The following is an 18,156-nucleotide window of genomic DNA, read 5'->3' on the forward strand; positions in this document are numbered from 1 at the left end:
GGAACTTTATTATAAAGCGTTACTGTTTTTTAATATAGAAATGGTCTGGGTTATGTGTTTATGCACTTTGAAAGTAATACCTCCAGGATGTCATCTGTCATCTATTCCAATTTTAAGTATGGGAATTCGGTAGCATATATTCACTTTAGCTATTATTAATTAATAAACTCTAGCTACTGCTTTTGTTGTAGTTGTTGTAGTAGGTATGGGGATATATGGTATGGGGTGGATTAAGGGATATAGAATATGGTCAGGCAGAATACGGCATTAATATGTGCTTTATAATACTTATAAACAGTCAATATGTTAATGATATGCATGTTATTAAGCAACAAGTTAGTAGTGTTAATTGGTCCTTAAAATAAAGTGTTACTGTGAATTCTACTTACTGTGAGAGTTCAAATAAGGTTAGTATTAAGACAAAAAATGATTGGTACTGATGAATGGTATTGGTAAAACCACATATAATGGTTGACTGCTAATCTGAATATTAGATATTCCCCAATGTCTATGGCAGTATTTTGCATTGGTGCTTTGGGCCTTTAGGTATAGGAAAAAATTTTTTTTTTTTTAAATGGTCAGCATCAACCTTTTCAAACGAAATCATATAAATAACCGTTATGATATATTAAGGCACAAACAGCACCTCCTCCATGTTGGCAGCTCAGATCTTTTACCATTAAGTGAAAATCTAAAAATCTCAGTCTTCTTTTCTTCATCCTGCTGATCGCACACCAGATGATCATTTTATTCCTGATCAGGTGAGAATTCAGCATTTGATATTATTGCTACTAGAAATAATCAGCTGCTTGTGCTGGTAATAATAGTTTTTGGTTTTCCTGTCGCTGACTTAGGCTTTTTATACAGCTAAATGTTTACATCTGTGGATCAAATCATGTCCCAAAGGACAATTAACCAGAAATTTACCCAAATTGCAGCTAATTTTATTTTTTCAGTCTGTTTATCTTTTGCGCTCTTTCTCAGAAACTCCTTCCTTTTTTCACTCACAATGTTGTTGTTGTTTTCGTATGCCCCTGTCTGCAGATTTCCTCTTTGGAAGGGAGATGTTATCAATGGAGAATTTGAGTATGAGTGGTAGCCTGCAATTGTTACCTTAAGCGATTTCGGCCTAATTTAACTAATAAAAATTAGCTTTGCTGGTATAAAATTTATGTATTTAGGTGATTTAGTGATATTAAACAATATTACTCACTTGAATAAAACCAGTGGTAACCATTTTTAGGCATGAGTCTGCAGTCTGTTTATAGGTGATCAGTTGGGTCCTTTAAAAGTATTTAAAGTTTGACCATCTCTTTACATTTTTTACATCTTAAATTCGCAGCATATCATTTCCAGTAAAAAGCTGGCATTGGGAAAATCCCAGATGTTATGTGCATTTTGCCCCCCACTGTATGCAGACTTTTGATATCTTTTGATGGGCTTAGTTTTATGATTTGTTTTGATTTTTTACATGACCGGTAGTGGCAGGAAAAACAGCAGACTGAGAATGAGTAATGTGTGTTGTTTGCTCAGGCAGCTGGTTAGTAACTCCTGTCTCGTTTCATTTCACCCCTCTCGTTATTCTGTCCTTCCTTCCCTACGTTTCTCAATTCCCACTGACCCCAGGCGCAGTCCCATCAGCCGGCGAGCGGGGCCAATGTCGTGGACAGAGAGAAATGGAGAAGGAAGCAGGAGGGAGAGACACACGTGAGCGGTGTGACTCTGCCGAGGAGTGTTAATAGTTATTGATCCGCTGTGTTTTTAATGTGCAGCGTGGGCCGACTGCCACAGCGAGGCGGGGGAGGCAGACACGCTCACGGGAAAGCTAACACACAGAGAGCCGATGTAATAGAAATCTCGCTCCCCTGTTTTTTCCGCCACGTCCCTCCCCTCTCTTCCATCTCTCTATCTCGGGCTGTAGATTGATCTTCCCCTTCCTGCTGTTTGGGGCTCTGTCATTACCCTCTCTGTCATTAGAGTGGAGTCAGCAGCCGGCCGCCCTGCCCGCATCACTCTACACAGACAGCTCGACTCATCCCTCACACTGACTCTACATTTATAACAGCAGCTGACACACACACACACACACACATGCATCCAGACCAGAGGATCTTGAACCCTTCACTTGTGCTCCAGGGGTCTGAGGGTTTTACCAGCACACTGACAGCACTGTGATCTTCAAAACACAGATGAACTAAAACACACCTATTGATTTTTTCTTTAACATTTACATTTTGCATTCTTGTTTTAACTGTATTCACCAACCTTGCTGTTTAAAAACTACACTGTAAAAAAATTGTTGTTTCAACTTAAAATAATTTATTACCCCGCTGACTTAAATTTTTTAGTTTATCCAACTAAACTATTCGAGTTGTCCCTTAAATTAACATTGAGTAACTTAAAATTTCAAGTTGACTAACTCTAAATTTTAAGTCAGTGGAGGAACAAATTATTTTAAGTTGAAACAACTTTTTGGAGCATTTTTTTTTTTACAGTGTACAAACAAAAATGTCTGCAGAGCTGGCCAGTGGTTCTCACCTGCAGACAGACATGCATACATTATCACATGGGTTCTGTTTGCAGGTCTCTGCTATTTTATGGACAGCATAATATTAGCCTACATTATTATTAAAACATAATATTATGCAAAACTTTGAATCATTTTGATGTCATGTTTACTGAAATAAATAAATAAACTGCTGTTAAATCTACCCATCATTACGGTTTCCTGGGCAGGCTTCATTTAGTGAAAGATCACAGGGCCTTTAAAAGACCATTCATTCTCTAAAATATGAAATCTAGCAGCAAATGACAGGTGTGCGTGTCACACGATTACCAAAACGCACGGCTGTGATTCAGCAGCAGTTTTGTGGGCGATTAGATGGGATCAGCTCGGAATCCTCTGCTACCTGCTAATCTACACCCATCACTCACCTGGGCCGCAGGTGAGGGTGAGCGGAGACCGCCAGCCTCTCTCCATCATTACGACAGCAGCAGGGGTCAGAACAGTCTGCCCAGCATCCCCCCACCTGCCCCAAAATTGCCCTCCCAAAATGACCAATTACCTGAGTTAGGTGCTACTGGGAGAAATAGAAAAATCCGCCCGACAGACGGTTACTTAACGCATCTACGAGGAGGAAAAGAAACGACTGCCGAATTGCCACTTGTGGTATTTGTGCTTGTTGTGTCTCCAGGCTCGACCCGAGACAGGCAGTCATCAAATCTTCAAACTAAGCAGCAAATTAAAATCAATAAAAGTCATAGCCTGGCAAAGCAGAACCATTCGGACCCGCCGAGGCCTGCGGATGATGATTTCAAACAGCTGCGTCTACAGCCGCCTGCCTGCATCATGTGCAGCATTGCTTTATTTAGGCTGCTCCCTTACGCATATTGAAACAAGGTTTGATTACACCATTGCAAATGCACTTCCCATTGTCCAATTAATGGCCCCACAAAGACGGGCAACATGCAAATTCTGTAATGAAATAATGAGACACGGCGGAGGGGGTTCTCCACCCCCTTGTGGGGTTTTGTTCGGAGTTAAGTCCCAAACAAAGATGGGGGAGAGGTCAGTACTCCAGCACACCTGAACACGTTCCCCTCTCCCCTTGATCTCCCAAGGCAGCCCACCATTAGTCTTAATAATAGAAAATTGTCATGTTGATACAAGTCTCTCTCTCTTTGTGAACAAGTTGTAGGTGGAAGCTCCATTTATTTCAAAGTTCTTTGTGCCGAAAGGCCAGGGACGGTGCTTTTGTGGTGGGGAAGAGGAAAAAGGTGCTGGATGCTCTTTCCATAGTCAAGATAATTATCCCCACTGTGACCTTAATGATCCGCCCTTCTCCCCCAGCGACTTCTACAGCGCTCCTCAGCCCCTCGCCGCCCGCCTCCCCCCTCCGTGCCCTGTGTCAGGGAATATGAAAACCCCTATAATGAAACCATTTTGGCTGATGGAAAAAGGGCTCCTCGAGCCGCACTTGCCACAAAGACGGCTCAATTATGTGAGTAATTGTGATAATTTTCCATCCATTCATGGCTCTTTCTGAAAGGGAAGGAAAGAGAGGAGAAAACAGAGAGACACTGAAAGGGAAATTACACAGACAATGTCGAGTGTGAAAATTGTTACACAAAAATGACAGTAAGAAAAGTGTAAGTCTATAAATAAATATGTTAATGCGGCTAGGCCGTACACACGCGCGCGGCCCCAAGTCACAAACAAAAGGAGCGCGCTTGCGCTCGGCTAGATGACCGCTATAGGGGAATAATGCCGAGATGAAAGTACATGTGCAGCTGTCTGAAAATTAAAGCTCTTTCGACTTCCTATTGACAAAGCTGAGCCCCTAAAAAAGCTCCCCAGTGGTTAGAGATCATTTGGAGCCCTGTGACAGGAAAAAGGATAATTACCTCTCTGAGAGAGGCAGGCGGACTGACGCGCCCTTCAGACGCGCTGCTGAATGCAGGAGCTTGATAGAAGGCAGGGAGAATAATTTTGTGCTTTTTCTTTTATTCCACGGAACATGTTTTGTTGGCTGGAAGACAAGGCGGCGAGCGGCGCTGAGTGCATTAAACCCTGGGTGTTCGCAAATATAAGGTTCCTCCATCCATCATCTCGTACCTAGAGAAGAACTCTGAAATGCATTAAAATGTCTCCGCCATTCTGCCGGCAGACAGCAGAGGCACCGAGATACTGTATTAGGCTTCTGTTTCCCAGCAGGAGACAGATTAAACCTCACAATGATTTCCTCACAATGCTAAAGGATATTCGGGACTCTTCTAGAAGAAAGAGCTCAGCCTGTAATTTCTCTCGCTCTCTATGAAGAAAATTCATTCTGTGTCATTTCACAAATGATACATGTAAATGCCGAGCAATTCATATTCATAACCTGAGACTCCATTTTAATAGTTCTGCGATGAAATTTGCTTCTTACGGGGGCAAAGTGAAAAGGGAGACGGCGAAAGTAGTCAAATATTTACGCTTAAAGCCGAAATGTACACAGACTGAGACTGAGATCTGTCGAACCCTCATGATTCAACAAATAAAGCGGTTAGGGACCGTCATATGTGTCACTGTCCCTCAAGATTTGCTTCACTGGATGGCACCTGGATGGATTCCACGCGAATCATGCATGGCATCCTCAGGTATCTTCTCACTCCTTTTCTCTCTTCATCCCCAAACTGCTCCCACATGAAGGGGGTATGACCCCCGTTGTGGGGGTCCACAGACATCTGGAGAAATCTAGGCCACTGGAATCAGTCGATGGATTTCAGATTCCCATTGGATGCTTTTAGGCCTTCTATTACAATTATTTGTACCCTTCTCTCATGGACACACACATATCCCTCAGTGAAACACACTCCTACTGTGTGGAGCAATAATGGCTGACCAGTTGTCATTGCTAGAATGGTTCCTAAGAACCAGAATGTGTTTTCATCTGAAACATTTAACATTCAAAAGAAACAAACAGACAGATATCACTGCCCTTCAGTTGTTAACACCCACAAAACAACAATTATCATAAATAATAACTTCATTTGCATTGCATCTGTCAGCTTAATAAAGACCTTAATAAGCATAACAAAAGAAGACACAACAGCACAAAACACCTGCAAATATAGCCTTAAATGTATGAATAAATGAACAGAGCAACAATCAAATGGTTGATTTACTGCCATTTCTAAAGAGTCATATTTGTGCAAAAGTGCTCAAATCTAAAAAAACAGTACCTTGTATTTCTGCAGTGAATATCTTGTCAATAATAAAATCATGCTGATTATGTAGGTTTTCAGTCCCTGCGCTGCAGACAGTCTGTTTATGAGATTTATAACATTGCCTTATAATTCACTTAACTTAATTTTTTAATGATTATTTACTTGATAATTTTAAGGCAACGGGTTTCCTCAATTTTTTTAAGTTAAGTCAACTTATCACTTTGTGGAGTGATTAAGTTAAGTCAACTTATCACTTATTACAGTGTATGTTCTCCCAAAACAGAACAAGAGGCGATGAGACCCATCAGCTGAAGCTGGAAAAAAAACAGCAAATTAATTGTAAGGATAGGACTGAAAATAACTAAAGGAATCCATGATGACTGGCTTAATACATATATGCAAACATAAACTCTTTTTTTTATTCTCCACACTTAAAATCAATTTAAAACAATATTCAACTAAATCTGTACTGAATTGATCTCCAAAGAGTTATATCTGCCATTTCAAAGGTTATTTTTAGAAATTTACACACAATAATGGTGAAGAGCGCAAAATGCTAAAGAGATTGCATTACAAATGAATTATTTTTATACAACTGAGTGAAACAGAAAAAGAGCCTGTCAAAGAACTGTGAAATTCTGAGAATATGAGAAGAGTTGTGCATTTATTAGTTACGAAATATGGTAACACTTTATTCTAAGGTGTCATTGTTACATGTTACATGCAATTACTATTATAATAACAATTAAATATGCATAATTACATGCAAGTAACCCTAAGCCAAAACCTAACTCTATATTAAGTACATGTAGTTAATTAATATTATTCAGTACTTCAATGCATAATTACACTTTAAAAAGAACACCTTAAAATAAAGTGTAACCCAAAATATTTTAATTCATAATTTAGAAAAAAAAGAACACGAGTGATTAAATTTAATTCTGTCCAAAAAAAATGTCTTGTTCTCAGTCTTTGATGTTCTAATTGAAACAAAACCTTACAAACCCAGCAACTGCATTATTTTAACATCACACTTAACCGTTCCATACTGATTGACACAGAAATCTGTGGTTACACCTCAGAGTGTCCTCTCTGGCTCACTCACACACACACACACACACACACACACATGTTGCTCTCAGTCTCAACAAAAACTCTCACAGTGTCACTTTGTCCATTGGAATTCAGTGGAGCAGCAAATTGAAGGTGCTGCCTGCTTAAAACCCTCCAAAGAGAAACCTAGAAAACCCACTGCTGTTTTATCATCAGGATTGATCAGATACTCTGAAATTGGATCATTACGTCTGATCGAATCTGGCACTGTGTGTCTTTGCTGCTGCTAGGAAAGTACAGGGGTGAATTCATATGAGCGGGGGTGTGTCGCTTTGCAAATAAGCTGTAATTTTAAGTCTCTGGGTAAATATTGGACCAATGTACATCCCCAAACACAGAGCACAGACATATTCGGATGAGATGTCAATGTTAATACTCTCTTAATAACATTTTAAACAGCTCCACTTAAACCTGATTTGTTCAGTCCAAATATGTGGTGGAGGAAATCTAAATTGAGTCTAGGGCTTTTTTACACTGTCATTTTCAGTGTGAATATGTGTGTGTGTTGTTCTAATATGATAATGGGATCATATTCCGTTTCATAAGTGCTCTGTCTCTTTAATTTGAAATAGCCCGCCATCATAATGCAGGGTCTGTCAGTAGGATGCACTTTCACAGGAGGCAAACACATGAAGTGTAGATTGAATTAGAGATTATATAGTGCACTACTACTAATTTTTGTCATAATTTATCTACTGCAAAGCACACCAAATGCCAGGTTTACTTTGTTAAGTTTGAAAGCTAATGTAAACAAATTGAGTTGACATTTGATTCCGTTAAACAACTGAATTTACCCTGTTTAGAAAGCCAGAACAAATAGAGCACAAAACTGTGCTATTCTGACAATAAATTAACATTCAGTAAGATATTATGTAATATCTTATTACACTACATCCATGAAACTCTATGAATTTCATTGTGATTGTTTCTCAGTTCCATTGTGATGTTGTCTTACAATCTGTTAACAATTTTTTAAATAATTAGACATCTGTCCGGATTTTGGCTTTGGTTCTCAGGAACACTTTATCAACAGGATATCTCATGGGTCACACTAACCAGAGAGCTGGTAGGAGAGCTTCATATTGAAACAATTAAAAAAGAATCCTGTGCCACCAAAAACAGAAACTAATCAGGGACTTTGCCTTAAATTTACTCCGGACGCAAATTCGGAAGTCCCTTTACAGTTGAGAAAGGACGGATGAGGCCATAAACTCAATTGTCTTTATTTGGAGCAGTTTGTCAGCTCATGTCTGGATCAGAAGCACACACACACACACACTGAGTGGGCCTGAACTGGTGTGGTGCACTAAATCAGGGCAGCATAGCAGGTGTTTGACTCTCAATCTTGATGATCCTCTTCTCTGGAAAGTGCTCTAACTGATCAACTCACATGCTGCTTTATTTGAGTTGCTTCTAAACAGAAAACTGCTGAGGTATCATCCTGACACGGTGCGCAGTTGGACGGAGCTGTGTAATTATTATGGGACTGACCACATGGATAGAAAAATACTGTTATGTGATGTCAATATTTCATTTAAGAGAGACCAACGTTTTTCTGTCGTCCTTTTAAATTAAAACCACTCTTGGAAACGGTTCTAAATATATCAGATTTGTTTTTTAAGTTGCATGACTAGCCAACGCAACCTTTTGGTTCTAAATAGATTTTTTCAAATCTTCTGTAATAAAATAGAAGACTAGTGCAGGAGAAAAAGCAATTCAGCTTAGGGTAACATAATTCTAAAGTTAACTTCTATTAATATCCTTAAACAATTTGGAAGAGAACCTATCAAAATACCATTTTAACCTGTTACCCTGCGCCCCTATTTTTGAGCATTTTGTAAAAAACGATATAACCAAATAAAAATGTCTGTAGCTCTTGAACCCTAAGGTCTATATTTAAAAATCTGGTGTTGTTTGAAACTAGACACTTGATCCTTTGTTACTCTAGAGTCATAATAACTCAAAATTAGTATAGCAATAGAGTAAAACAAGGTAAAATATACATGAAATTGACTCGCGATATGTTTTAATGAAGCTCACTAAGGGAAAAATGGATGAGACTTTCATGCCAAAGGCCTGAAAACACCATAAAGATAAAGCTGAACATCTGACCATGTTTTGATTCAAATTTGAGGATGATACTCCCAAAAATGTAGTTTCTGTAAGCTTTTATTTAAAAAAAATCTAGGCGTCCTTTCAAAAAAGCCATTTGGAGACCCCAAATAGACACTTTGTAAACAAATGTCCAAATGAGTCAAAACTACATAATACATATATGTATATCAATTCAGAACTGCTCTGCCCACCAAAACACACAATAAAAAACTATTTCTGAACAGCATTTGTAGTGCTGACTCATTTAGTCATTTGGTTAGTCTACAAATGGCATTTTTGAAAAAAAACGCCTAAATATTTCCTGAAATAAAATATGAAATAATAAATTTTTTATAGGTAAAGACTTACAGAAAGTACATCTTTATGGTATTTCATTTCAAGAAAAGCTTTGGAAAAGTCATTTGGATATTTTATTTCAAGAAAAGTCTAGGAATCCTTTCAAAAATGCTATTTAGAGACTCCATAAGACACTGCATACTACATATGTATATCAATTCAGAACTGCTCTACCAATGAAACCACAAAAAAACACAAAACTATTTCAGAATTTGAACATAACTAAACAGTCTTTATTCTGAACAATTCCAATAATGAAAACAGTGAACCAAAACAGATTTGATCATTTTTGAACTAGTGAAAACACAAAACATGCAAAATACATTGTTTTTACAACATTTGTATTTTTTATTTATTTTATATGGTGAATATTATGAATATTACTATTTTACTAATATAGTAATAGATTACTATTACTAATATTACTAAATAATAATAAAAAAAAACTATTTACAGTATTTACAGTGGAGGAAGACGCTCTAGCAGCCACTAAAATATATTTTTTTCTGACCATCTGGATTCACCAGACCTCTGAAAAGACAGGGAAGAGTGAGAGAAAAAGAGTGAGAAAGTGTGTAAGCAAAACAAATCAAACTTGCAACACTGTTTACATTTTGTACACACACACACACACGCGCGCACGCACACACACACAATAACCGGGACATACCCACAAACAAACACACCCACCCACCCACACGAACAAAACTCATGTAATCCCCTCATATTATCCCTCTCCGTTGTCATTTTTAGAATCTAAAACAGCTAACATGAAACAAAAGCTGCAAATACATGATAAAGACACATAAACATTCAAGAGGAGGGTGGAGACACTTACGTGCTAATGCTATCCACGCTTCCCAGCGATCTCAGCGCGTATTCGGCTACTAAATTAGCCATTTTTCTCCCCACGTCCTCCAAAACACCACCAAACGCCACAGAAACACTTCTCAAGTCGAAGATCCACGATGGAGAGATTCAGATGTGAGCTTTGGACAACATCTGTTCGCTGATAGCCAGTCTGTGTAGCGCTGCGACGCCATTATGTGTACGCTTCATGCGTAACCCGAGAGCGCACGAAAACACACGGACAATACGCCGAGCTATTCTCTAAACAATCTTACGTAAACTATTCAAACTGTCAATCACTTTAAACGTCCTTGTGGTTGGCTAACACTTCCATCCATCAAAACTGTGCTGGCGAGGCATTGGCTGGGTTCAAACACCCCTATTGTGATGTGTCCGGATTGACACCTCGCTGACCCATTCACGGACGCGCTTACTGTCCCGGGTTATAACAGCTCCTGCGATTGAAGGAGAGAGACGAGGGAGGGCTATTCTTACTCGGAAGAGACGATTCTGCTGGAAATAGATGGCGTTTCAAAGCTGGAATACGAATTATAATCGATATTTATTGGAAAATGGACGCTATCGATAACTATAACTCGAATCGCTTATGTAAACAAAGGAGGATCTATCGTGTTTTCCCCTATTTTTTCGTTGTTTTGGATTAAAAAGTGGATGCATTTTGAAGAGTGGACCCTTCTCTTGAAATGTATGCTGGTGTGTCTTGGAATAGTCTGAGCTGACCAGCGCTATTGGCGATCAAACGTGAGTACTGCGGTTCGCTTTGTTCATTTTAAATGGCCGGTCTTTCAGCATTTCTGTTAACCCTTTCCTCTCTGGTGTATTGATTTCAAAAACAAGCTCACATCGTTAATCTTGAGTGTTTTAGCTTTCAAATGATATATAGTTAATGATAATTGATTGAATATTGTTCTAAAACAAAGGTAATAAAAAGTCCGACCACGCCCGACCACGCCCTTCCGGCCCGCCCGCGGGCCGATGCGGGTTAACAGGTTAATGATTTCTCACGAAGATTCTGTCTTTAGATCTGGAGATCTAATAAATGTATTATTATTGCAATGCTAAAATGTTACAAATCATGTTCAATAATAATAATAATGTCACTGTATTATAATAAATCAATGATAAAATGAGACCATTTGCTAAATAAATAATTTTATACGTTTGAGTATATGAAGCTAGTCTTGTCACATGAAATTTGCTGTCCTTATTCCATATAACACTTTATATATCTCATAAATTCAGAATAATCGAAGACAATAGACACGTGTAACTTGTTCTGAATGGTAATAATTATTGGCTGTAATACTGCCATTATTTTCGATGTTGATGAGAATCCCCGAGGTTGATTGCGAATGTCATTTGAAATACAAATGGCTTTAAATTGGACAGTTTTGAGGATGGTGGATATCTAACAGGTATTTGTCAAATGTGGTCGTCAGTCCATATCATCTGGGCATCGTGTTGGTGCCAATGACATTTTTGTGCAATATTCTGGAGTTTTTCTTGTTCGAGGTTTTTCTGATTTCACTGTATTTTATTATGACGGAATGTAAGTGAACACATGTGGAGATTATGACCATTTCGAGGAAGACTGGGGGAAAGACAGCCGCAGAGAGCTAGAAATATGAGGAGGATGTGGAGGTGTGATCCGCGTTGGGAGTCGCACACAAACGGTACCAGTCTCATTCTCTTCTGCGTCTTGTGATTTTTCTCTTCTCTTGGCATGTTAGTCATCTTGAAATGAGATATATCTTCAGCCCGCTTTGTTATCGAATATCTAAACAAAACGTTTGATTGAATTTCTGTGTCTGTCATTAAACATGTTTCTGAGTTACACATGGGAAAAATGTTACAATCGGTTACAGTTACTTCATGCGCCGCCGTTTATAATTTTACTCCAATATTTTAATGTCACGGTTATCCAAACGGTAACAAAATGCAGCTTGTTCTTTGAAAATGTTTGACAGATTATAAATGAGTAATACTATTTAAATAATCAGTTTAAAGGCAGACAGATTAGCTACTCTGCGCCACAATTTCCCAGTCTGGTGGTCAAAATTATTATCAATCAAAATAATTAATATAAATACGATTGCATGATTTTTAACTTTGGTGCGTTCTTATTTTGCTTCCTTAATCTTGGATGCAGAGTCATTAATAATTATACAAACATAAGATTATTGTCCAATTTTTGAAATTCAGAAAAAAGGCATTTACATTTTTTTTTTACGGATCAGTAAGTAGATAAATATAATTTTGAGTTTATTTGATCTAAACTGCATGTGTAAATGTTGTGATAATAATAGCTCACGTTAGTGCAGTGTAAACTTGGTACAATATATTGCTTTGGTGTAGATGTGTTATTTGTTGATTTGTTTTAATGTTTCCTATTTAACTTCTCCTGCATTATTGGGCCTGCCACTAATCGCTCTTAAGCTTCACATCTAAAAACTAAAACCTACAGACTATTTTAAAATAACCGTAGCCTACAATATTAACTAAAACACTGCAACGTCAACCGAAGTCAGACCTGATAGGAATTCGCTAGATAACACCGACCTGTTTCTCTGATCCTCAAGCGCAAAAAAATACAAATCAACCCACGCGCGCGCGAGTGATGTGGATCTGCACAACGGCTGCAAGTGTTAAATACACAGCTAATTATGCGTATGAAAATTAAACAACAGTGTTATGCTAATTTAGCTGGCTTCAGCTGTGTCTTCAAGCACTCGAGACTAGCATTTTAACCAAATGAATCATCAAAGTAATTCATCTTTGCTTGGAGGCACACATTTATACCTGTACTTAATCATATTTGTTAGGTGTTAAATGCTTTGTTCAGGAAGCCATGACCAGCAGAAAATTCAAGAGCATGCTAAATTTGTTCAGCATATCGAATTTTTTTTCTATTTTTAAGTCAAATAATTTTGTTTGATTTTGTTAGTACTCATTTATATTACATTTTTACTTTAATAATAATAATAATTTCATGGCATTATTATTATTATTATCCACTGATCATGTGAAAACAAATTGTTAGTGAAAGAACATGTTAATGATTGATTTTAATGTGTAGTAGGCCTATTATGTGTTAATGAACACTGTTTGAAACCAAATCTCAAATATCAAACCCAAACATCAAAATTTGATGATATTTTTTAATGTTGTGTGTTGTAAATGTTGTGGCTCGGCAGGAAGGTGTTTGAGCCCTCCACGCACGGCCTATGCGTCTCGGTCCATTCCCTAAATTTCTACATTAGCATTGCACAATAGAGTCACAGGTTGGTCTTATTTCTTGAGTTTATCAGGTCCGTCGGACCCGACCCTCGGATTACCAATCCGTGTCGCTCTTGGAGGGAGTGGACCAATCAGAGTGCACCTTGGATAAATATTCATGATTCCCTGATTCAAACCTTTGAGCGAGTTTGTGTGGATCCACAGCATCGTACCTAGACTTTTCACAGAGACAAACTACATTTTCTTATGAATGGAAAGTGAAAAAATCAGTTGAGCTTAAATTGGGATCCAACCTTCACTCAGATCATAGAAGAAAACAAAAAAGCAGAGAGAGAGAGAGAGAGAGAGAGAGATAGAGAGCGAGAGACATGACCATGTCTACAATACCAGAGAGTCTAAACAGCCCAGTCTCAGGAAAGAACGTGTTCATGGAATTTGGGCCACCAAGTCAGCAAATGTCGCCTTCGTCTATGACCCACGGACATTATTCAATGCACTGTTTACACTCCTCTGGACACCCACAGCACGACAGCGCATACAGTCCGGCTCCGTCCTTCCCCAGATCTCTGCCTTATCCATACGTCAACTCGGTCGGTAGCCATTCCTCCAGTCCGTACCTCAGCACCGTGCAGACTTACCCAAACAACTCGGCTTTGGCGCAGACCAGACTGGAGGAGCCAGGTAAGAAATGCTGCGTGCATGTCTTTGGTCTTCGCTGGTCGTTGCGTTTTTTGTCGGCACGCTGCGAGAATGTTGGGCTGGAGTAGCCCAGATGTGCTGTTATTAGGCTTGGTAATTATTTATTGCGTAATGCTATAAACAATGTATGCAATTAAGGCTAATTATACCTAAAGTGCCGCCTGTAAAACTTGTGCACAGTGATGTAAGCCGCGCTGCATGAACAGTCGGTGAGACAGCTTCTTTTCTTTCTCCCTCCCAGCGCCGGAGTCAGAGAAAAACACCGTGGTGGAAGGAGGAGAGGTTCGTTTCAACGGGAAAGGCAAAAAGATCCGCAAACCCCGGACCATCTACTCCAGCCTCCAGCTGCAGGCTCTGAACAGGAGGTTCCAGCAAACTCAATATCTGGCTCTGCCGGAGAGAGCCGAGCTCGCCGCGTCTCTGGGGCTCACGCAAACACAGGCATGTGCTCGGCTTTTGCGCCTTTCCAATAAACGAATTAGAGTTTGTTTCAATGTTTTATTAATTACATCTTCTCATGTTCGTTTCGATAACTCTATATAACACGGGCCTGTTTCAAGGTTTGCATCTGTTTGAGGGAAATATTTAAAGAGAATTAAAGTAATGCGTGAAACGATTCGATTGCATGCTATGTAGATGCAGAAAAAGATGCTGTCGCTCGCTCTGACTTTCCTCGCCTTTTTTTCTAGGTTAAGATCTGGTTTCAGAATAAACGCTCCAAGTTTAAGAAACTGATGAAGCAAGGCGGAGGAACAATAGACACGAGCGCTTTGGCTAACGGGCGCGGACTGTCCACCGGATCTCCATCCGTAGCGCCCGTCTGGAACTCAACAGCCAGCGTCAAAACATCCACACCGACCTCGTATATTCCCAGTTACACCTCATGGTATCCCACAGCACACCAGGACACTATGCAGCAGCCGCAACTCATGTGAACCAGCACTGCTGACACAACCCCGCCCCTCTATCCACCAGTGGCCCAGTTCAGGGGACCCAACACAGGCCAGTCACTCTGCGGCCTTACACACACTGGCCCTCCGCAGCCCAGACCAGATGCGATCCGGAGACGCTCTCTAAAAGACACCTGCTGACACACTGGCCAGAGTGGACTGAGCGAGGGTCGTCTGCACCGGAGAGGAAACGCGTCTCTTTTTGAATTGAAGGGAATGCCGGGAAAGTGGGTCAAATCAAAGCTGCTACTCTCCCCCTTTCCGTGACTTTTTTGATGTGTAAAAAAAAAAAAAATCATGAAACTGTAGTCAGAAATGTATTTCATTTTCTTCAAATTTGTAATTTTCCGTAAGAAAATTGGAATTACAGCTTTGTCCATCCACAACAAAGTGCTGGGCTGCGAGTGAGCGCGACATGAACATCACACAGAAATGCGCTTTTTCCAAAAGCTCTTGTGAAACACCGGGCTCATACAGTCGCTTCAGGCTTCGCCGTGGCGCGGTGAATGTGTAAAAACTGGGATAAATCACACCTTGAGCAAGTATGAACGTCTCAAGATTTTCCCCATTTTAAAGGGAACAAAGAAATCTTTAAACAAAGTTATTTTGTATGTATGGCGTTTTGTGTTTATTTAAATATAACTTATTTAGATTTTTTTTAATCTGTTTGTATGTTTTATTTAAAATAAATGTTCTTTAAATTATGATGCGAGGCTGCAGCTGCACTATAAAATAGAAACACTTCCCTCGGATTTGAACCCAATTTGTAAAACTGAGTGTTTTTTTTTGGATCCTACAAAGAGAAGCTGAGTGCAGATAAACGCGTCTATCATCACCGTTAGATGGGAAGTGTTGACAGCTCTAATGTACAGAAATAGTCGTTTTTGTTGTGTGCTGAATAATTTGTGCAAAAGGATCTAAACAAGATTGTGTTGATTAAAATTCATGTGTCTTTCCGTTTCACATTGAAAAATAGTTTTATAGCTGATACCGGTCACATTAATTTATTGTTTTTGTTCCATGGAGTCTTGTATAATGTGTAAATTCGAACAGTAAAAATCTGCTTATGAAAGAAGTTACAAAATGTCATCGCAACGTTTATTGCTTTGCCAAAATATGAACGAAACTCAGGTAGCTAACTGATGACACAACTGAATGCAACTAATGCAAAAATCAAACTTGTTTTGTAAATAAATAGGCCTCAATATCTCAATATTTAGCCAACTTGTTTTAATATCCAAAAATATTTGTTGTCTACAGATACCGCGCTTTTCAAACAAAATAAAAAAGCATTTTGGTCATTAAAAAAAAGAGTTTAGCCATTTCCATACACATATTAAATTAGCGTAAATAAATTTACAAAAATCTTCATATTTTTCTTCCTCAATTTAGCCATTTTGTGTCTTTTTTTAAATGACACCTCTAGCTTTTAATTGCAATCTGAACCACCGATTAATCTTGTGGTGGTTTCTGTAACACAGTCATTCTTCCGACAATAAGGGCACTTCATTTCTTTTCACTTTCGTTTAGCCGCTATAAGCTCTTTTCTGCTCTTGTGGGGTTGCTTTTGAAGGCCGTGTGTTAAGTGAATAATCGGGCAGGTGCCGCTCATAGAGGGGCAGATGAAGAAAGACTGGGGCTGAGAGGGGGGCAAATGCAGATAGGTAAAGAATGACATGTTCAAAGTGTCTTTTGTTTGGGGCTGATGCTTTAACTGCGCATTTTAAGAAAATTCTGATGCAGATAGATGCCGGCAAGCAATAATAGAATAATATTCCCTATAATATTAGCTATTATTTTGTTCTTTCGTGGATATAGTCGTTTGATTCTATTCTAAATAGTTGAATTTACCTGTTTAATTATTATTATTATTAATTATAAGCCTATTATTATTGATTAAATGAATAATGATAAAAAATGTAAGGTCTAAAATTGGATTTGAACAATAAGATTTGAATACATCTGCATCATATATATATAATTAAACATATTATATATAAAGAGAAACTAAGATATTAGAAATACAGTGAATTCAGCTGCTTGCATCTGCTGTTTGAGTATTCAGTTCTTACCATTGCAGTAGGTGCTGGGGGTGCAGCAATTATTGTGACAAATTTTGACACTCTTCATGTGTGGTCTTTAAAAATGGCCTGGTCAAAGCAGGAAATGGCCTCCTGCGCTCTGATCACAAGCACAATGCTCCAGCAGTTCTTTCAGATTTAAGATTAATACAACTCTAGATTAATATATATGTATGATTTCATTTTATTATTATTATATGATCGTTGTTTAAACAATTTAGCAGTCCTATTATTATTATTATTCTTTACAGTCTCTGTCGTGGTATCAGGTTATAGATCACAATGCTTATTAATTCGTTTCATGCTTTTGATGTTGTCTCCATTTTACCGGTTTCCAGAGTAAATCGCACTCATGTGTTTATACTTCTCTAGGGAATTTCCAGCCGTCTAGCTAATTTTCAGAATGCGGATAAATAACACCTATTTTCCCGATGAACATTTGTTAAAGACTGGCTAATACTGATATGACTCAATGTAACAACTTGTACCGCAGATTTGACGAGTGTTACAAACGTATAAATGTAAAATATATCTTTTTTTTCCTAAAAATATTCCAAACGCAACTCTTGGGAAGGAATAAAAGAAGAAGCCGTGTTGTTCTGTCTCTTTCTCCGACATGCAGCTGTGGAGCAGAGAGGGTCAGCGTTATTTCACTCTATTCTCCTCTTGATTACGCACCGGGCCCATCAAACCAGACATAATTACAGTCATTCCCTCCTTACTTATTCTAATGCAGCTTCCCATCTACGGGATAATTATGAGCAATTTTTTTCGCACGTGGAATCTTTTGTTAACAAAAGAGATAGCGCGCTGAAAGAAAATTTGCTGTGCGATGGGGGAAAAAAGAAAAGGAAAAAAAGAGAGTGAAATAGGTGCGCAGCAGTAGTTATAAGTAAGGCTGGCAAATTGCTTGCAGGTGTATACCGAGAGATTTGTCAATGGGAAGAGGGATCAAAATGAGCAAAAGCACAATGCCGGAGTGATGAAGGCAGAGGTGAAATTATACAACAAGGGCTGCTTTATTTTCGACTGGATTCTATAGACAA

At 38.7% G+C, this 18,156-nt stretch overlaps 1 protein-coding gene across 1 annotated transcript; it reads left to right on the forward strand.

Moving 5' to 3' along the window:
- Nucleotides 1–13,065: 13,065 nt before the first annotated feature.
- Nucleotides 13,066–16,106, forward strand: LOC306876232 (homeobox protein Dlx1a). Its single transcript, XM_079427241.1, has 3 exons — nucleotides 13,066–14,061; nucleotides 14,321–14,520; nucleotides 14,769–16,106. The coding sequence occupies exons 1-3, from the start codon at nucleotides 13,749–13,751 to the stop codon at nucleotides 15,012–15,014; spliced, it is 759 nt and encodes a 252-aa protein (XP_079283367.1). The 5' UTR covers nucleotides 13,066–13,748; the 3' UTR covers nucleotides 15,015–16,106.
- The last annotated feature ends 2,050 nt before the right edge of the window (nucleotides 16,107–18,156 follow it).

Source organism: Barbus barbus, assembly GCF_936440315.1.
Source record: "Barbus barbus genome assembly, chromosome: 10".
Classification (NCBI taxonomy): Eukaryota; Metazoa; Chordata; class Actinopteri; order Cypriniformes; family Cyprinidae; genus Barbus; species Barbus barbus.